Below are 18,176 nucleotides of genomic sequence, written 5' to 3'. Positions count from 1 at the left end.
CTGTGTTGATGGCCACTCATTAAGTATGGATAATTCACAAAATCCTTTTGTAAAATATCAAAACCCCTCTAGGCACTTTACTATATTGCCTTCCCTTGTGTTTGCAAAAGTCCCTGATCTTCATTATTGCACTAAATTTCTGCAACAGGAAAAAAAAATCCATCAACATTCAAAATGATATTTAAATCCTATCTTTTGGAGCACTACGTTACCCTTCCAAATTTGATGTAAATAGATGTATATATTATTTATTTATTTTTAATTTCTTGCACCATTAGTTCTATCATTTGTATTATAAATTAAATGTATAAATGTACAGAGCTGCATATTCAAGATATAGATACAGGCATATATTATAGCCACATTACCTCTGTACAAGTTGCACAATACTCTGGGTATTCATAAAAAACACTTCCCGGTCTGCTTTCCTCTGCAATGTTGCAGCATGGCTGTCCAGAATACTTGCAATCTGAAAACATAAGAAATAGAGTATAATTTAGATGAAATACTTGCCTGTCAGTTGGATAGCTGCATCACCTACTGTTTTTAAACTATAAAAATATATTTACACGGGCAACTGCTTGCTTTGGTCATACCATTACTATGTGACGATAGACAGAATCAGTCACACTTTACTGCTGTGCTGCAAGTTGGAGTGATATCACATGACAGAATCCCTTTAAAGTAAATATTAGCAGTTTTATCTAAGGTTAGTGAGCATATGGAGTCCATGTAACATAATTGATAGTACCCAAAAAAAGGGCTTAGAAAAACTGTGCTGGACTGAACAGAAGGTCACTACACCCTTAAAATGCCATTTAAACAGAGAAAGTGACTTTAAGAGGAGCATCTCATGGAGATCATGATTTGTCCCCATGGGTACCAGCATTGCTGCTTTTACAGAACTTCTAAGGGTAAAACTGCTAATATAATTTAAACAGCTAAAAAAAGAAAATTAGACAAAACTGCACAGCAAAGTACCACAGGTTGTAAGGCCCAGACATGGCTAACGAATTCTAAACAAACCTGCTGGCTGGGGAACTGGCACAGGACAGAGGTGATATTACTGGCATACTGAGCCATAATTTTGCGTATGGACCGCTCTACAGTGGGTGGAATTCTGGTAGAAACACTGGTCATGATTTCCTGCAGCTCCAGAAGAGGGAGAGAAGGGTCTCGCAATGTCTTCATTAGTTTGTGCACCCACTCTTTTATCTGTAATGGAGACAATGCGTGAAACATATTTAGTGAAAGCTTGTTTTTAATATTAATATGTAGTTTATGTGTGGTAAGTATTTCTACTTCTCCTCACCTTGACAGTGAAGTAGGGCTCAGGCAAGCAGTAACCATTCATCACATTAATCAGATTTTCCAGAACACTGTGAAAAACCTGGTGGAGCTTCTCTCCAATAATCGGCAGAGTTTGCTGCGGCAAGAGGCTCCCAGTGTACGGCTCTGCCTGGTGCCAATGAAGAAGAAATCCATTAGTGTTGCTTTGAGGAGCAGACAATGAGTTGTAACATATATTGTGTAAGTTTAATTTTGCTAATATGTAATATGCGCTACATCCCATGAACCCGCAGATAACATATCAAGGCCATATCGAGTGAGAAATGGGATGCACTGGGAATGGCAGGAGAGCATTGCCACTTAGCTAATATTTTTCCATCCTAGCCAATTAAACAAATATACTTGAGTACAATTCTTCATAGTGATGAAAATTATTTTAGTGTGTAAAAATGGGCTAAAATTTTACAATCTACAGTATAATTAGGTACCTGGAGGACTTTAGATGGATCATCTAAATCAATTTGAGCCACCATACAGCCTGACTCCAGAACAGCTCCAGGACGTTTCACATAATGTATCTGACCTGGCTCCTGCACAGTCAGGGCCATTACCATTTTCATTACCTGTGCACAAAAATATAGAGTAAGCGAGTGAGAAAGTGTGTGTGAGAGAGAGAGAGAATAACAATCATCAAAAAGGTAACAAAAATCCAGAAAGGGCAAATAGAAGGAGCTGGTGTAGAGTACTGACCTCCAGAGCCTTATAACTGATGGTCCATAGGGTACAGGCACATACTCACACAACACTTCACATCTGTGAATGTGACCAAGGGAAATTACCTCAATTTCTGCAAAGCACTCCCCAGCATTCACATGGGAACCATCCTCCACTGTGTATTGAAGCAATTTGCCAGTAGAGGGTGATCGTAGCACCGTGGGGTCATTCTCCTTCTCAAAAACACAAGTCTTGTTTCCAATAGTTATTCGGTATCTGCATATTATGCATAACAATTACAGATAAATAATGTGTTGTTTCCATTGACATGGCCATTTTATTATATTACAAGCAACCAAAAGATAAATAAACCATTACTACTATTACTTTAATACTATTACTAATACTTCAGCATTAAAATTTTGTATCCATAATCACAAAAAGAAAGCGGTTACTTTCGAAGATTTTATATGTTTTAGGAAGACTATAACACTATCAGCTCAAAAGTATTTATCTAAAAATATAATGTACCAAAGATGGGAAGACACAGGAAATGACCATTAGTAGATAAATAATTTCTTTAATAAACTGAAAATAACAGCTCTTATTCTGAAGTACTGCAGAATTACCTCTTTATTATAAGAAATAAGCATATGAACTTATAAAAACCTCACAATCAAAGCCATAAAACATGGTGATATCAAGTAGCCAGATCAGTAAACTATTTTCTTGTCCAACTTGCAAAACATAAAATACAATGAATAATTACACATTTTGCATCTCTTGTTATAGCCAGGAGTTCAAGAAACCCAGAAAAGTACAATCTATACCACTGGCAGTCAAGTACCATAAGAGCATTCAACTTACCGGTCAACTTCCTCCTTCATGTATGTAGTGTAACTATTGCCGTCGTAGGACAAGAGAAGCCCCCCATCACTCAAGCGGTGCACATCTATCTCTATGTGAGAGTTATTCAGGATTATCACATAGGTGGTAAGGGACTGCCGGGCAACCTAAAAGAAAAGGGAACAACAGTGAGGAAACACACAGCTCAAAGATTTCTGTTGTATAGAAGTATTAAAAGATATTCACAATATATTTGTTATGGAAATGCATATTAAAACTAATTATTAAGGGTCTGGTTTTTATTTTGAACTTCATATAAAAGAGGTTTGGAGGGTGTAATATTCCCGACTGTTAGAAAGCTAAGCAGAAGCCTAAGTAGTGAAGGGGTCAGGAAATCTTTTTTGCTGGGGAGCTCATGCCCCTGTTGTTAACAATAATTATGTGACTGAAAACACTGAGGCTAATGTTCTCTCTAATTCCTTATCAGCTATGTGCGCAACAAAAATTCTTTTGTGCGCACATTTTAAACTTCTGTATAAATTTTTAAAAACTGTATGCTTAGGTCAGAATGAATGCAAAATGTGTTTTCTTTGTGCGCACAATTAATTGTGTGTGCTGGTCTCAAAATTTGTGTGCTTGCACACAGCTTTGATGGGACATTGTGGCCAAAGCATGTGGACATCCCTTCACATTGTTGGAACTGGTTATTCATGCCACACTCATTAATGCCAACACAGACGCCACTAAATCATGCCATGACATTTTTGATAATTCTGTGCTTTCTACTTTGTTGCAACAATTTGGGGAATGCCCTTTCCTGTTTCAGCAGGGTAATAACTCAGCGCTCAAAGGTCCTGACAGAATTGTTTTGTAAAGATGGGAGTGGAAGAATTCAGCTAGACTGTACACACGACTGACCTCAATTCAACTGAAGTGGGTGAATTGTACTGCAAATGCATGCCAGGCCAGATCCCCCAAATCAGTGCCCAACCTCTTATGTAAGAATAGAAGCAAATCCCACCATCAACTTTCTAATGGGAAATCTTCCCAGAAGAGCAGAGGGTAAAGGCTGCTGTAGCAGTAAAGAGAGGGCCAACTTCATATATTGGACATGAAGGCATGTAAGTAATTTTTAGGATAGAGATAACACAAATGATTGCAGAAATGCTTGGACTACATCTTATATCAAAACTTTCAACCATACCCCCTTTTCAGTGTACTCTAGGTATACCTACCTTCAGTTTATATTTAACACGCTCAGAAATTAGCTCAACGTCAACAATGTTCAGAAGTGAAGCTGCTGGAAGTACCTGGCCTCTATATTAAAAATAAAACAAAGCAGCACCCATCACTAAGTATTAGTGAACTCTGAGCAGATACAGTGAGGAATACAAATAAATTCTTTAAAAACCATACAATGTGATTTCCTGAATTTTTTTTTAAATGCTGTATCTCACAGTGAGAATGCACCTACAATGTGAATTTCAGACCCCTCCACGATTTCTAAGTGGGAGAACAGGGTTTTCCTCTCTGTATGTCCCTGCCTTAAAGGGACAGCATACCTCTTTTTAACACTAAAGCAATGAATAGGCCTTCTGCTTCCCCAACAAGCACAATCAAAAAAATCAGCAGTTTACTGAGAAGCCCCTTGTATAATGAGCTGTTCTCTATCTCAAAGCCTAAGGGGAACAATGGGGTTTGTTTATATTGATAGCTTCTTAGTGGATTTGTTTTGATTGCGGTCATTGGGAACAAGAAGTAGAATGTGACTATGTTTAGTTTCAGAATCCATGCATAATTCAGAATTAAAACAATAGGAACAATTTATGTTCAGCACAATTTTAATATTTGTTAAATTAATGCTGAAAAACATTTCAAACAGTATACTGCCCCTTTAAACTGAACGTAACTGGCAACTGTACCAAAAGGGGAAAAATTACACTTGTGTTTGGAAATGGGTTTTATTTCTATAACAGCATAAATATACAGAACAGCTGTATTATTAGAATGCAGATACAGCCATAATGTTATGTACAGTAGTACATTATCAGAGACTGAAAAAAAAACTTGAACATAATAGAAACTTTATGATTATTAGGGACTTGAAAAACTGCTGTTACTTCTGCTAAATGAGTTTGTACTCTCTGGTAGCAAAATGGAGCCCCTGTGTTTTAGGGACTGCCACTGCTATTTGAATATGTGGTGCATACACACTTCAAAAAACATAAGCGTCATAAGATCACCTTCATGCAAACCAATAACAATTTAACTTGCAAGGACCTCAAATTTAGTTTGTTATTTGTAATAGGCTGGATACTTTGCTTTGGTACTGAAAGGAATCAAATAAGGACATACCTCTCGAGGCAGTGCAGAAACTCATTCATACAGGTCTGGAACAAAGCATCTGCCACATTTAGTGCACCACATACTACTCCAAGCATTGTGTCTGGTTTTTCTGCCTTTAAAATTACAAAGAAGACATTTAAACATAAGTTATGTCAAATACCATAAGTCGGTACCATATACTGAAATGTAGAATATGTGTAATTTCATAATCAACAGCAAGGGGCACATTTACTAACCCACGAACGGGCCGAATGCGTCCGATTGCGTTTTTTTCGTAATGATCGGTAATTTTGCAATTTTTTCGGCATCTTTACGATTTTTGTGTAAAAACGCGAGTTTTTCGGCGTCTTTACGATTTTTGCGTAAAAACGCGAGTTTTTCAGCGTCTTTACGAAAGTTGCGCAAAGTCGCGATTTTTTTTGTAGCGTTAAAACTTGCGCGAAACGTCGCGCCTTTTAAGTTTTAATGCTACGAAAAAGGCGCGACTTTGCGCGCAAGTGTTAACGCTACAAAAAAATCGCGACTTTGCGCAAAAATCGTAAAGACGCCGAAAAAATCGCAAAAAATACGAAAAAGTCGCAAAATGTTCGTTTCCAATCGGAATTTTTCCAATTCAGATTCGAAATCGTGTCTTAGTAAATCACCCCCCAAGTGTGTGATAAAAAAAAAACACCAAGAGCTGGTTAAAAACATTGTCGGTGGGATATCCGAAACTTTAATCAAAAAGGAGATACAGCATTAGAGGCTAGTAATCATTTTATGAGAAACAAAACTATTTAGATATCACCATAAAACTCACCTGGACTTTCTCAGCGATTAGGTGATCCAGCCAGCCAGTGTCAATTTCATTGTTCTGGAAGCTCTCTGTCTCCAGCAACTTAATGAGGTATTCCACAGTAGTTCTAAAGTCTCCCCGGATAGACAGCTCTTTAAGAGCTACAACCATGTTCCTGCAATTGATAACATATTCTTTAGATGCCATTTTAGCTGCCACAGTAATTACTGATGCATGTTCCAGAGTCACATAACTAAGATGTAGTAATTTCCCTATGCAATATCATATACAGGTATGGGATCCCTTATCCGGAAACCTGTTATCCAGAAAGCTCCGAATTATGGAACAGCCATCTCCCATAGACTCCATTTTAATCAAATAATTTAGAATTTTAAAACTGATTTCCTTTTTCTCTGTAATAATAAAACAGTACCTTGTAATTGATCCCAACTAAAATATAAATAATCCTTACTGGATGCAAAACAATGCTATTGGGTTTAATTAATATTTTATTGATTTAATAGTAGACTTAAGGTATGGAGATCCAAATTACGGAAAGACCCCTTATCCGGAACACCCTTGGTCCTGAGCATTCTGGATAAGGGGGCCTATACCTGTACTACCTCTAGATGATTGAAATTAGGGAAAGTGATTCTCAAATCAATCAATACTAGAATAGATTACAATTTTTTTTAAAAGAGATAGACACGTCAGTGAGGTATTCACATACCCTGGCACATGAAAGGTACAATAGGGGAATATAGAGGAAGTTTACAGCAGCTTAAAATACTGAGATCTGTAAGTTATATCAAGCTTTAGTTGTCCATCAAGATTTTTTACATTTTATTAGGAGACATGCTGGGCCAAACAGGCTCATTTAAGTTTTTGTCTGGGGGCCAATGATCAGATTATACAGTGGGGTCTGTGCAGTCTTGTCTGACAGGGACCGCATCAATGTGCTGTTGTGATCCTTGATGACAGGATTTTCAAATCTGCCCAACAGATATCTGTCTGATTTTCGACCAGAGATCAGCCATGCAGGCCAGTCCATGAGCCCTATACATGGGCAAATAAGCTTAGTGTGGATGGACCAAGTTGGCAGCTTTTCTCAGCCTGTGTATGGCTTGCTTTCAACTACTCTGCCCCATCCCCAACTATGAAAATAAGGTTGACAATTGCCTTTTTTTTAGTCATCCTGTAGTATTCTAATATCACAAATAGCTAGTGGGGATATTGTCTAACTAAAGAAATTCAAGGCCTGGTATCATAGGAGCATGGCTAATTGGAAACAAAAATAGAAAATTGAACAGAGATGCAGTTTAAAATACAGATTGGGACATTTCTTGTATGTCTATTTCTTATGATTTACCAAACAAGTGTATAATTCGATACTGCATTTTGTAAAATGATGGTAATGATTAAGTTGGATAACTGTTAAAATCCAATAAAAATAAAAATTAAAAAAAAAAAAAAAAATACAGATTGGGAGAAAAAGAAAAGCTAAGATTTATTTATCTGTTTAGATTCAAGTTTAAGTTCCCCAAAGTACCCCAAGGGTAACTGCAAATCTACAGAAATACAAGAATGTGTTCCCTGTAGTTGTGAAGTACTAACGAGATAGCTTCTTCACGGTTCTCTCCCCAGGAGAAGCAATGCCCGAATTGGGAATCAGCGAATTCATGAAGACCGCCAGCAGCCGCTACGCTGAAATATCCCCAAACATTCTTACTGCTGCGAAAGTTTAGTTCCTGGACGGTCCCAGAGCTTGGCTTAAAACCCTGATGGAAAAAGTATTTACACACAAAAAGAGAGTATGTGTTAACATATGATACATTAGGGCCGTGGCAGGGGTTACCTTGTAGCATGCGATGCCAATTTCTCATGTCAGGGAATCTTATGAGGTAGGAAAATGTTAAGTGAAAAATTCTGCAGATACAAACAAGGGAAGCCAATGGGAAGCTTATCTTAAAAGTGGCCCAGCCAGGTAGAGGGGTTGCAGTTGCAGTGGAGGGGATATGGGACACTGACTAAGCAGAGTATTTCTTATATGACAGCTAGTAAGAATGTAATCTCATCATTTAATGGAACTTGAATTGCTCTTGCCAACTCTCGGCCACCTTCCAAATGGCTCCCTCCCAAACCACACCACTGGGGACTGACAAAAGAGCATCTACTCTATTACTTTTTCTTGCTAAGCTATTGTTTTTAATAGGGCCAGTGTCCATATTGATTAAAAAATGTCGGGTGTGGGAGCTGCTTCATTTAAATGTTATTGCTATTAAGTTTGAAATAGTCAAAGTGGCTATATAGTCCTGTATAGTGGAGACATGTTCCTAAAATACAAATTCTATGCTTTAAACACTTTATTTATTCAATCACTAATGACAAATACTCACTTCATCTGGGTTCTCACTGGTTATCCTAGCAGCAATGACGTGGCCTCTGGGATTTGGTGCATTCACAGGGTTCTCAAAGCAAATGGGTGAATCTCCCCATGGTGTCTCTCCGTACAGCACTCGTATATCTTTTATCCTGTACAAGGGAACTCCCATTGAAATCTGTTAGAAAAAAAATAGGAATCTTTACAATGAACAGAGAAGTATATAGATTCTGAATACAAATAGGGTTGTGTCTTAATATAATAATGTGTCTTTGTATTTAAAGTCCGTGTAACATAAAATAGGGCATAATCTATTTTTTTTATACTGAAAACATACTATATATTTATATGATTATTATTATTGCTCATAAAGAGACATAACTGTAATAAGTCTACCACAGTTTTTAAAATGGGAAAGAAAAAAAAAATAAAGCAACAACAATTTAAACGTAATGAACTGAGCAAGCAGAACAGATTCAGGGCAAAACTAAAACAAAAACCTTATATCTACTATAAGCATTATGTACAACCATTTAACTTGAAGACAACAAAGCTTGAGAGCATGCTTTTTTCAAGAACATTACATCTCCCCTTAGTTATAAATAATAATAGAAGGTACCTTATTGCTGGGATAAGCTCTTCTCTTGAACTGTTCTACTGATTTGAGAAGTCCTTAGTAATAAGCAGCAAATCACGCTACTTTCTTACCTGGAGTTGAGCAGCTGGGAGGTTAACATCACAGATCATTTCAGTGCAGGGATGTTCCACTTGAAGCCGAGGGTTGAGTTCCAAGAAATGAAAGCTCCCATCTTCACTGTACAGGTACTCTACTGTTCCTGCACTCACATACCCCACCATTTTGGCAAGACGCACTGCACACTAGTAACAGCAGAACACAGAAGAAAATATAAGCATGGATTCAGCAAATACTGTATGTCATTGTTATTTTAATGTGTTGTAAAAAAATAATTAATTTACTTTGCTCAAAATAAACTAAAGATCAGGTATAAGGCCTATGGTACACACGGCTGTACCTATGGTACACATGGCCAGTTTGTCCTGCACCTGTCCTATGTGTGTAGCAAATAGAATGAATGAAATCATTTTTGCATTTGACCTTTTCTGTACTAGCATTAAATTCTTCAACCAAAAGCACATGGAAAGGCATACACCTTCACAAAAACTATCTTCACTTTATTCAGAAAAAAGATGCTTTACCCTCACTTAGTTGTCCTCTTCTATGTCTGTATTTTTGCTGTCCATTGTTTTGACATACAAATGCAGCAGATTATTTTATTTGTATCCTTTTCAGGGATACAGCATATCATATCCTGCCTATCATCCAGTTACTGCCCTTCCGTTATGCAGAAAACAGCCAAAATAGCTAAACAGCAGGGAGAAATAACTGGACCTATATTTCTGTGAATAAAATCAAACACAGCAGAAGCCTTTAATGCTGGGCTCAGGGATGGTCATACACAGCATTTCCAAATACCACACAATGGGTTATCTTAAGTAAAACACAAATTAAAAATTGTATTCTCCTTTTCATTGACGTCAGACATATTAATAATCAAGAATATAGCAATGTACATATGGAAAGCTACAGCAGTTTGTTCCAGAAGAGAAATACATATAAAGTATCAACCAATCCAGTTTTAAGCAAGATTCAAGAATGCAACCCACTTGTTCCATGTACTCAAATACAGATGGGGTAGCCACAGTGGCAGGAGCTTCCTCAATTATCTTTTGGTGTCGTCGCTGTATGGAACAATCCCGTCCGAACAGAGACACAGCATGACCATATTGATCTGCCAATATCTGGACCTCCAAGTGTCGGGCATGCTGAGCAAGCTTCATAACAAAAATGGGTGATCCTGGGGCCTCTGTTTGCACCTAGATATTGGGACAAATTGAAAAAAAAGTGCATTCAACTGTGTATTGATTTTGCAGTTTATTTTATAAAAGGTTTACAATAAGGGGCTGTTATCTATCAGTTTCATAGAATAAAAACTCTCTTTTCTTTTAATGCGTTTACCAGAACCCAAACCCATGACCCAAGAGGTCAGCCAACAAGGTCTTCAGTGTTAATATAAAGCAAATGTGATCAATTGTTACCTGTCTAAATAGACTGGGAAAATCCTCAGCTCGCTCAGCCATTCGGATGCCTTTCCCCCCGCCACCTTCTGATGCCTTAATCATCACTGGGTATCCAATTCTCTCTGCAGCCTGTAAATCACAAGAATATAAAGTGATTAGTAGGCAAAAAAACCTGCAAGAGAACCTCTCTCTTTGCATCTTCCTCATTCTGTCAAGCAACTGATCTTCTTAATGGAATTTTGAGCAATAAACACATCCTGAAATAATGTATCTATTTATGCTCCATAACCGTGCATAAAGAAAATCACATTTTAAGTATTTGGTTCTTAATTATTTTGCCTCTAGATTTTCTCTCGCACCCAACTGGTTGATTTTTATAATTGCCCATATAGTATATAGAGGGTAGTTTAGTGCTGAAATATATATACCCTGTGCAGTTGTATTAATTGCAGAGTGCCTTACAAACAGGCATCCTCAGGGAATTACACTTTCCTTGTCCTTAAAAATATTTCCAGACAATCTGAGACAAATCTTTCTACTAGTGTCATGTACATAAGTATTTGCATAGTGTTTTTATTCACCTCAAGTCCTTCATCTGCATCTTTAACACAGCCTTTTTCATACACCTCTGGAGGAACGCAAATAATATTTTGTTGTTGCTTGTCATCTGGTTTTAATTCTAGTAGGAGACCTACATCAAAGACAAGAATAGCAACATAAATTAGGCTAAAAATGTGGACTTGGCCCAGTTTAATAAATTCATTTTAAAGAAAGGTTTTAAAAAGTTTTAAGAAATCACGGAGCCCCATACAACAAAATTATCAAGGTTTCCCCCCCCAGGAGCCTAGTTGTTAAAAATAATTCAAACACACATTGGTGGCCAGGAGCTTTAATGGAGCGGCAACAGTTTCACTGTAGCCTCTTGGAACTCGTTACTCATTTTCTAGTGAAAACATGTTTTATGAAGGTGCTTCAGCATAGTCTCTAATTTTGTAATTTACAGATTAAATATTGAGATTATAACAACTATAACAGGACCACAGATATTCAGATATTCATTTGCATTAGCTTTTGAAGCTATATGGTTATAAGGAGAGATAAGGAGAGATGATTTACCTAAAGGGACACCATCAAAATAAGATGTTTTATCGTTAGCAAAAAGAGCACATAAAATTACGATTTGTTTAAACGACCAGAAGTAATTGATCCAGTTAAATAAATTTGTTTGCTAATTTCAGGTCAGGAAGAAACATATTTTCTTCTGGTGATACGGATTCATCAAACAGTTCTTGAAAGGCTGAATTTGAAGGGCATATCTGTTTTTAACCCATAATAAAAAGGATAAAGATATAACTGTAACTTGAGTGGATTGTTATACGTAATAATCAGTAGTACAGATAGATCTCAGGGGTCGAAGAATTAAAAAAAAAAAAATGTTAACAGCACCTGGTACTTACCATCACCACTCCATGAAAGAGTTGGGATTCCCACAGCCTGAGCAACAATTGTAGAGGCTATCTTGTCTCCTAAGGCCCACATGGCCTGGCTGGGAGGCCCTAGATACAAAAAGTAACTATGTTTTAATGTTAACAAAGTAACATTTAAAACTATACCTAAAAATCCAATGACTTTCCTTAGGGAAGCCAATAAGGGAACTGGTTAGTCATATTTTGACAATTGCACAAGTAACAATTGCTGCACAATTAAAAACACAGCTATCACAGAGGTCCATAAAAGGCTTATTAATAATATGTCATTTGAACGCATTATAGCACATGCACAAAATAAAGTTGATAAGTTTCTAGTGATCTAGGCACCCTAGCTCCTAGCTAAACCCGCCGATTAATAAACTTCTCCATGAACATATTTCTCGGCCACTATTACTAAGTCAAGAGAGGGCCAGTTAACCACCCTAGGTGATAGATATTATGTTGCCGCCTATAGGCTACTACTGACTCCACAAGACTGAAATTACCCTATGACAATGCTATGAAACAAATGTACTAAATTGCTGGTAGAAACATTTTGTTTAATTTTGTTAATTTTCTTCTCTGGTTTTTTTTTTTTTATAACCATACTTTCTCCATTCCCCCTAGGGGTGGTAAAAACATCGCTATTTATAGTCTCTATGCTTTGTATAATTCTTTAGCCAACTTGAAACACCTTTATTCAATTGTATTCTAAATGCAATGTTCGTGAGCTTTTTTCTTGAAAAATCCAATTCTTAATAAAGTTAAAGTTAATTATAAGTTAGAAAAAAAAAAATGATAATTATTTTATTATCGCAACACAGTAACATTGCCTTAAACTAAATTTCTATCAATGTACAGTAAATTCTGACCTTTCTTTTTTTCTTCCTGGCTAATATTATTGTATTCGGTTTGCCAGCTCAATGGCATATGAAAATATATATATTCATTCCATTGCTCCCCTTGCAATAACAAACATCTGACCTTGGAGAAGAAAGTAATTAATGCAATGTAGTATAATGAGACTTTACCCAAGAACGCAATGTTCTGTTTCTGCAGGAGCTCTGGAAGTTTTGGATTTTCTGAGGCATGTCCCCATCCAGCCCACACAGCCTAAATAAAACAAAAGAAATGTTTGGGTCACAGAGCTATTACATGATTGACCTCAGGGACAAATGCACATGTCCTAATATCAAAAGACTCTTGGCCCTCTGGAAAGAGGAGATAAAGCTTCCTAAATTTTTTTTTGTTTGGGGGGTGGCTTGGCTAGGCATAAATATGAGAAGACAATAACAGAGCTTCAAGGTCAAAACATTAGTAAATGCCCAAAAACCATTACAGTATTCTGGCCTCAAACTAAAATGGTAAGGCAAGGGAAGAACTATTGTCCTGCATTAACATCTAAGGTGGCACAGGGCAATAACTGACTTTTTCAGAAAACTAAAGATGGCCATACAAGGTAAGATCAGAATCGGTCCAAAGGACGGATATTGGTAGCTAGAATTGGCCTATATAACCTTAAGACATAGAGTGAGAGGACACAACATGGAGGTGGAGGATAACTACAGGTCTAGATAGATAAGATGAGCACCCACTAGTATCTGCTACTTCCTCCATACTGAGAGAACTGCACCACAGATTAACAGGTTAAAAATGGTAGGAAGTGCATCTCAATACTAACTTCAAGTAACAAAGACCATGTGCACACCAACAAACGGTGAATAACGGATAGCCCTTGCCAAAGTTGGAGAAGGAGGAACGGAAACATATCTGTGTTCTGTGCTCTATCAATAAAATACCATTTAGAAACATGCATACTAATGATGTGCGGGCCGGCCTGATACCCACAGGTAAGACAGGTTTGGGCCAAATTCGGCACATCACTTGCGGTGGGTTTGGGTTGAGCTCTTCTGCTCGCCCTCCCTGCCTACAACTTTACACTGCTAGCTACCTATTCCGGCTTCTGTATTTATAGGTGTGCACCCGACACACCCCACCCCTTTTGTGACTTCATTGCGGGCGGGTCTATAAATAGAGGGGAGAAGCCAGGTCGGGTAGGAGGTGCGGGTCGAGGTTTTCTTGACCTGCACATCACTAACACATACAGTAAATATACAGAACATACATAATAATTTCCTGCACCTAACAAACCAAGTTGAAACAAGAAAAACTTCCAAAGATATAACACAACTGCCACAGACTAATACTAGCAAAAAATCTATAGATTTGGACTGAGCACATACAACGTTAAAACCCAAAATCAAGAGGCATAAGGGCTCATTTTCAATGCACCACGCAGTGTGCAAAGTGGACAAAAACAAGGAATGCAAAGGGCTTTCCACCACTAACTCCTATTGTTGCCGGTGGAAAGCCTTTTCAAGCTTGTTGCCCGCGATTGCAGAGATCTATTGTGGGAGACTGAACTGTTCCGTGGGTTCTTACCCTTAAGCTGGCCATACACGTGGCGATCTGACGATGTTTCGTACGACCATCGGTCGCACGAAACATCGTAAGATCCGCCACACACCATTCAGGGCTGAATCGGCAGGTAAGGAGGTAGAAACAATAGGATTTCTACCTCCTTCTGCCGATTCAGATCTAAAGGGAGAATTTTGGTCAGGCGCCTTCTATGGCGCCCGATCAAAATTTTCAAACTGGTCCGATCGGCGAGTCGTCCGATATCAGCAGGTTCCTGCGATATCGGTCGACTCGCCAACATACCATACACGCACCGATTATCGTACGAAATGAGGTTTTGTACGATAATATCGGTGCGTGTATGGCCACCTTTAGGGTGAAGACGCAAGGAGCTACTTGTCACGGCCACAAAAATAGAAAATGCTGATGTGTCTCTATGTGTGTTTTAGCAGAGGCAACTCTCAGTATTGTCTATGGCCGGGTATTGTCTGGCATTTAGTAGCCATGACAAGTAGCTGTTACTAGTTGCTTTGTGTGTCTTCCCCATGGGCCTGCACAGATCAAGATATTAAATTGTCTATATTGTGTTCCAGATATAAGTAACACAAACCCAAAATACTTGTATACCTTACTATTTCTTGCTGGCTTTGTAACATAGTAACATAGTAACATAGTAACATAGTAAGTTGGGTTGAAAAAAGACATACGTCCATCAAGTTCAACCATAATGCCTATACCTAACCTGCCTAACTACAAGTTGATCCAGAGGAAGGCAAAAAACCCCATCTGAAGCCTCTCTAATTTGCCTCAGAGGGGAAAAAATTCCTTCCTGACTCCAAGATGGCAATCGGACCAGTCCCTGTATCAACTTGTACTAAGAGCTATCTCCCATAACCGTGTATTCCCTCACTTGCTAAGAATCCATCCAGCCCCTTCTTAAAGCTATATAATGTATCAGCCAGCACGACTGATTCGGGGAGGGAATTCCACAACTTCACAGCTCTCACTGTAAAAAATCCTTTCCGAATATTTAAATGGAACCTCCCTTCTTCTAAACGGAGTGGGTGCCCTCGTGTCCGTTGGAAGGACCTACTGGTAAATAAAACATTAGAGAGGTTATTATATGATCCCCTTATATATTTATACATAGTTATCATGTCACCTCTTAAGCGCCTCTTCTCCAGTGTAAACAGACCCAACTTGGCCAGTCTTTCTTCATAACCGAGACTTTCCATACCCTTTACCAGCTTAGTTGCCCTTCTCTGGACCCTCTCTAGCTCAATAATGTCCCGTTTGAGCACTGGAGACCAAAACTGAACAGCATATTCTAGATGGGGCCTTACCAGTGCTCTGTAAAGGGGAAGAATAACCCCCTCCTCCCGTGAATCTATACCCCTTTTAATACAGCTCAGAACCTTGTTTGCCCTTGCAGCTGCTGCCTGGCATTGCTTGCTACAGCCAAGTTTATTATCTACAAGGACTCCAAGATCCTTCTCCATTATGGATTTGCCTAGTGCAGTCCCATTAAGGTTATACGGGGCTTGCATATTTTTACATCCCAGGTGCATGACCTTACATTTATCCACATTAAATCTCATCTGCCACTTAGCTGCCCAGATTGCCAGTTGGTCAAGATCCTGCTGCAGGGATGTCACATCCTGGATAGAATTGACTGGTCTGCAGAGTTTTGTGTCATCTGCAAACACTGATACATTACTCATAATACCCTCCCCTAAGTCATTTATGAACAAATTAAACAAAAGTGGACCCAGTACAGAACCCTGAGGGACCCCACTGAGAACCTTACTCCAAGTAGAGAATGTGCCATTAACAACCACCCTCTGTACCCGATCCTGTAGCCAGTTTTCTATCCATGTGCAAACGACTTCACTAAGACCAATAGACCTTAGCTTAGAAAGCAGTCGTTTGTGGGGAACGGTATCAAATGCTTTGGCAAAATCCAAATAGATTATATCTACTGCATCCCCACTGTCCAGCTTCTTACTTACCTCATCATAAAAAGCAATTAAATTGGTCTGACATGACCTGTCCTTCATAAAGCCATGCTGATTACTGCTCATAATGCCATTCTCCACTACATAATTTTGAATGTGATCCCTTAACAAGCCTTCAAATAACTTGCCCACCACGGATGTCAAACTTACAGGCCTATAATTGCCAGGCTGAGATCTTATTCCCTTTTTAAATATGGGAGTGACATTCGCCTTCTTCCAATCACTAGGTACCATACCTGATGAAAGAGAGTCTGAGAATATCAGAAACAAGGGCCACTGCAATTCTGCCCCTAGCTCTCTCAGTACCCGAGGGTGTATTCCATCTGGCCCAGGTGCCTTGTTTACATTTATCGTGTGTAACCCTTTAAGCACCATATCCTGTGCCAACCACTGTGTAGTTGGAGCTGAGGCAACAGTGAAGCTATTGGGTGAGACTTGGCCCACTGGCTCCTCTACTGTATACACAGAAGAAAAGAACTGGTTAAGCACATCTGCCTTTTCTGTATCCGCTGTAACCATATTGTTATTATAACTCAATGGGGCCACACCCTCAACCTGCATCTTTTTACTATTAATATACTTAAAAAACTTTTTGGGGTTAGTCTTGGCCTCGGCCGCGATGCGCTCCTCATTTTCTATCTTTGCCTTCCGGATTGCTGTTTTACAACACTTGTTATAGTGTTTATAATCATTAAACGCATCTACTGTCCCCTCTGACTTATATTTCTTAAAAGCTTCCCTTTTTTTCCCTATTAACTTCTTTACCTCAGAGTTAAGCCACATGGGGTGATTCTTAACACTTCTACTTTTTCTTATTAATGGAATGAATTGAGAACAGTAATGATTTAATATCATTTTAAATGACAACCATTTCTGCTCTGTATTTTTATCAGAAAACATAATGCCCCAATCTATGCCCTGAAGCGCTGCCCTTAAGGAGCTAAAATTTGCCTTCCTAAAATTCAGTGTCTTTGTTGCCCCCGTGTAAATTTGTTTCCTGCACCAAACATCAAATGAAATAACATTATGGTCACTATTACCCAGGGGTTCAACCACTTGCACATTTGCTATACGTTCTGGGTCATTAGAGATCACTAGATCTAGTATAGCATTGTTCCTGGTTGGCTCCTCAACAACCTGTGACATAAAGTTGTCGTGCAGCAAGTTTATAAACTTGTTCCCATTTACTGTCCTGGCAGTACTATTGCCCCAGTCAATATCAGGGTAATTAAAATCCCCCATTATTATCACTTGCCCCAAACTAGCAGCCTTTTCTATTTGCAACAGGAGCTGGGCCTCCTCCTCTTCGCTTACATTAGGGGGTCTATAGCATACCCCTACAATTAGCTTGGTAGATTCTTTACTATCTGTGAGAAGCTCAACCCATAAGGATTCAGCTCCCTCTGTTACCCCCATCACTTCCTCCTTAATATTTGCTTTTAAGTCGTGCTTAATGAACAGACACACTCCTCCTCCTTTCCTATTGCCCCTGTCCCTCCGAAACAATGTATACCCCCCAATATTAACAGCCCAGTCATGAGACTCATTCAACCAAGTTTCAGCAACACCAATCACATCATATTTCCGCTCCAACGCCAGTACCTCCAGCTCTCCCATTTTACCAGTCAGACTCCTTGCATTGGTAAACATACATTTAATACTGGTTCCGGCGTGAGAATGACGTGTAAACAACTTATGGGCCCCCCTGCCATTATCAGTATCCCGAAGCAAGTCTCCTCCCCCAATTTTCCTTACTATGCCCACTACCTCATCTATCCTGTCTACCACAGAATTTCCCGCTGCACCCTCCCCCCCCACTCCTA

General features: G+C 38.8%; 1 protein-coding gene across 7 annotated transcripts in view; it reads right to left on the bottom strand.

Moving 5' to 3' along the window:
* acacb (acetyl-CoA carboxylase beta) overlaps positions 1 to 18,176 on the bottom strand; it is a 66,825-nt gene that overhangs the window by 26,419 nt on the left and 22,230 nt on the right. For all 7 annotated transcript variants that reach the window (XM_012957141.3, NM_001137614.1, XM_031896072.1 and 4 more), the window contains 17 exon segments: positions 12,952 to 13,033; positions 11,909 to 12,007; positions 11,033 to 11,142; positions 10,470 to 10,580; positions 10,038 to 10,247; positions 9,060 to 9,230; positions 8,368 to 8,529; positions 7,586 to 7,749; positions 5,996 to 6,146; positions 5,206 to 5,309; positions 4,086 to 4,167; positions 2,872 to 3,017; positions 2,130 to 2,280; positions 1,779 to 1,913; positions 1,313 to 1,459; positions 1,027 to 1,215; positions 369 to 469 (listed from right to left, as the gene is read on the bottom strand). In XM_012957141.3, the coding sequence (XP_012812595.1) occupies positions 369 to 469; positions 1,027 to 1,215; positions 1,313 to 1,459; positions 1,779 to 1,913; positions 2,130 to 2,280; positions 2,872 to 3,017; positions 4,086 to 4,167; positions 5,206 to 5,309; positions 5,996 to 6,146; positions 7,586 to 7,749; positions 8,368 to 8,529; positions 9,060 to 9,230; positions 10,038 to 10,247; positions 10,470 to 10,580; positions 11,033 to 11,142; positions 11,909 to 12,007; positions 12,952 to 13,033 (2,315 nt within the window).

The sequence above is a fragment of the Xenopus tropicalis genome, chromosome 1 (assembly GCF_000004195.4).
Source record: "Xenopus tropicalis strain Nigerian chromosome 1, UCB_Xtro_10.0, whole genome shotgun sequence".
NCBI classification, from domain to species: Eukaryota; Metazoa; Chordata; class Amphibia; order Anura; family Pipidae; genus Xenopus; species Xenopus tropicalis.
This window is presented reverse-complemented; position numbering and strand designations above follow the sequence as displayed.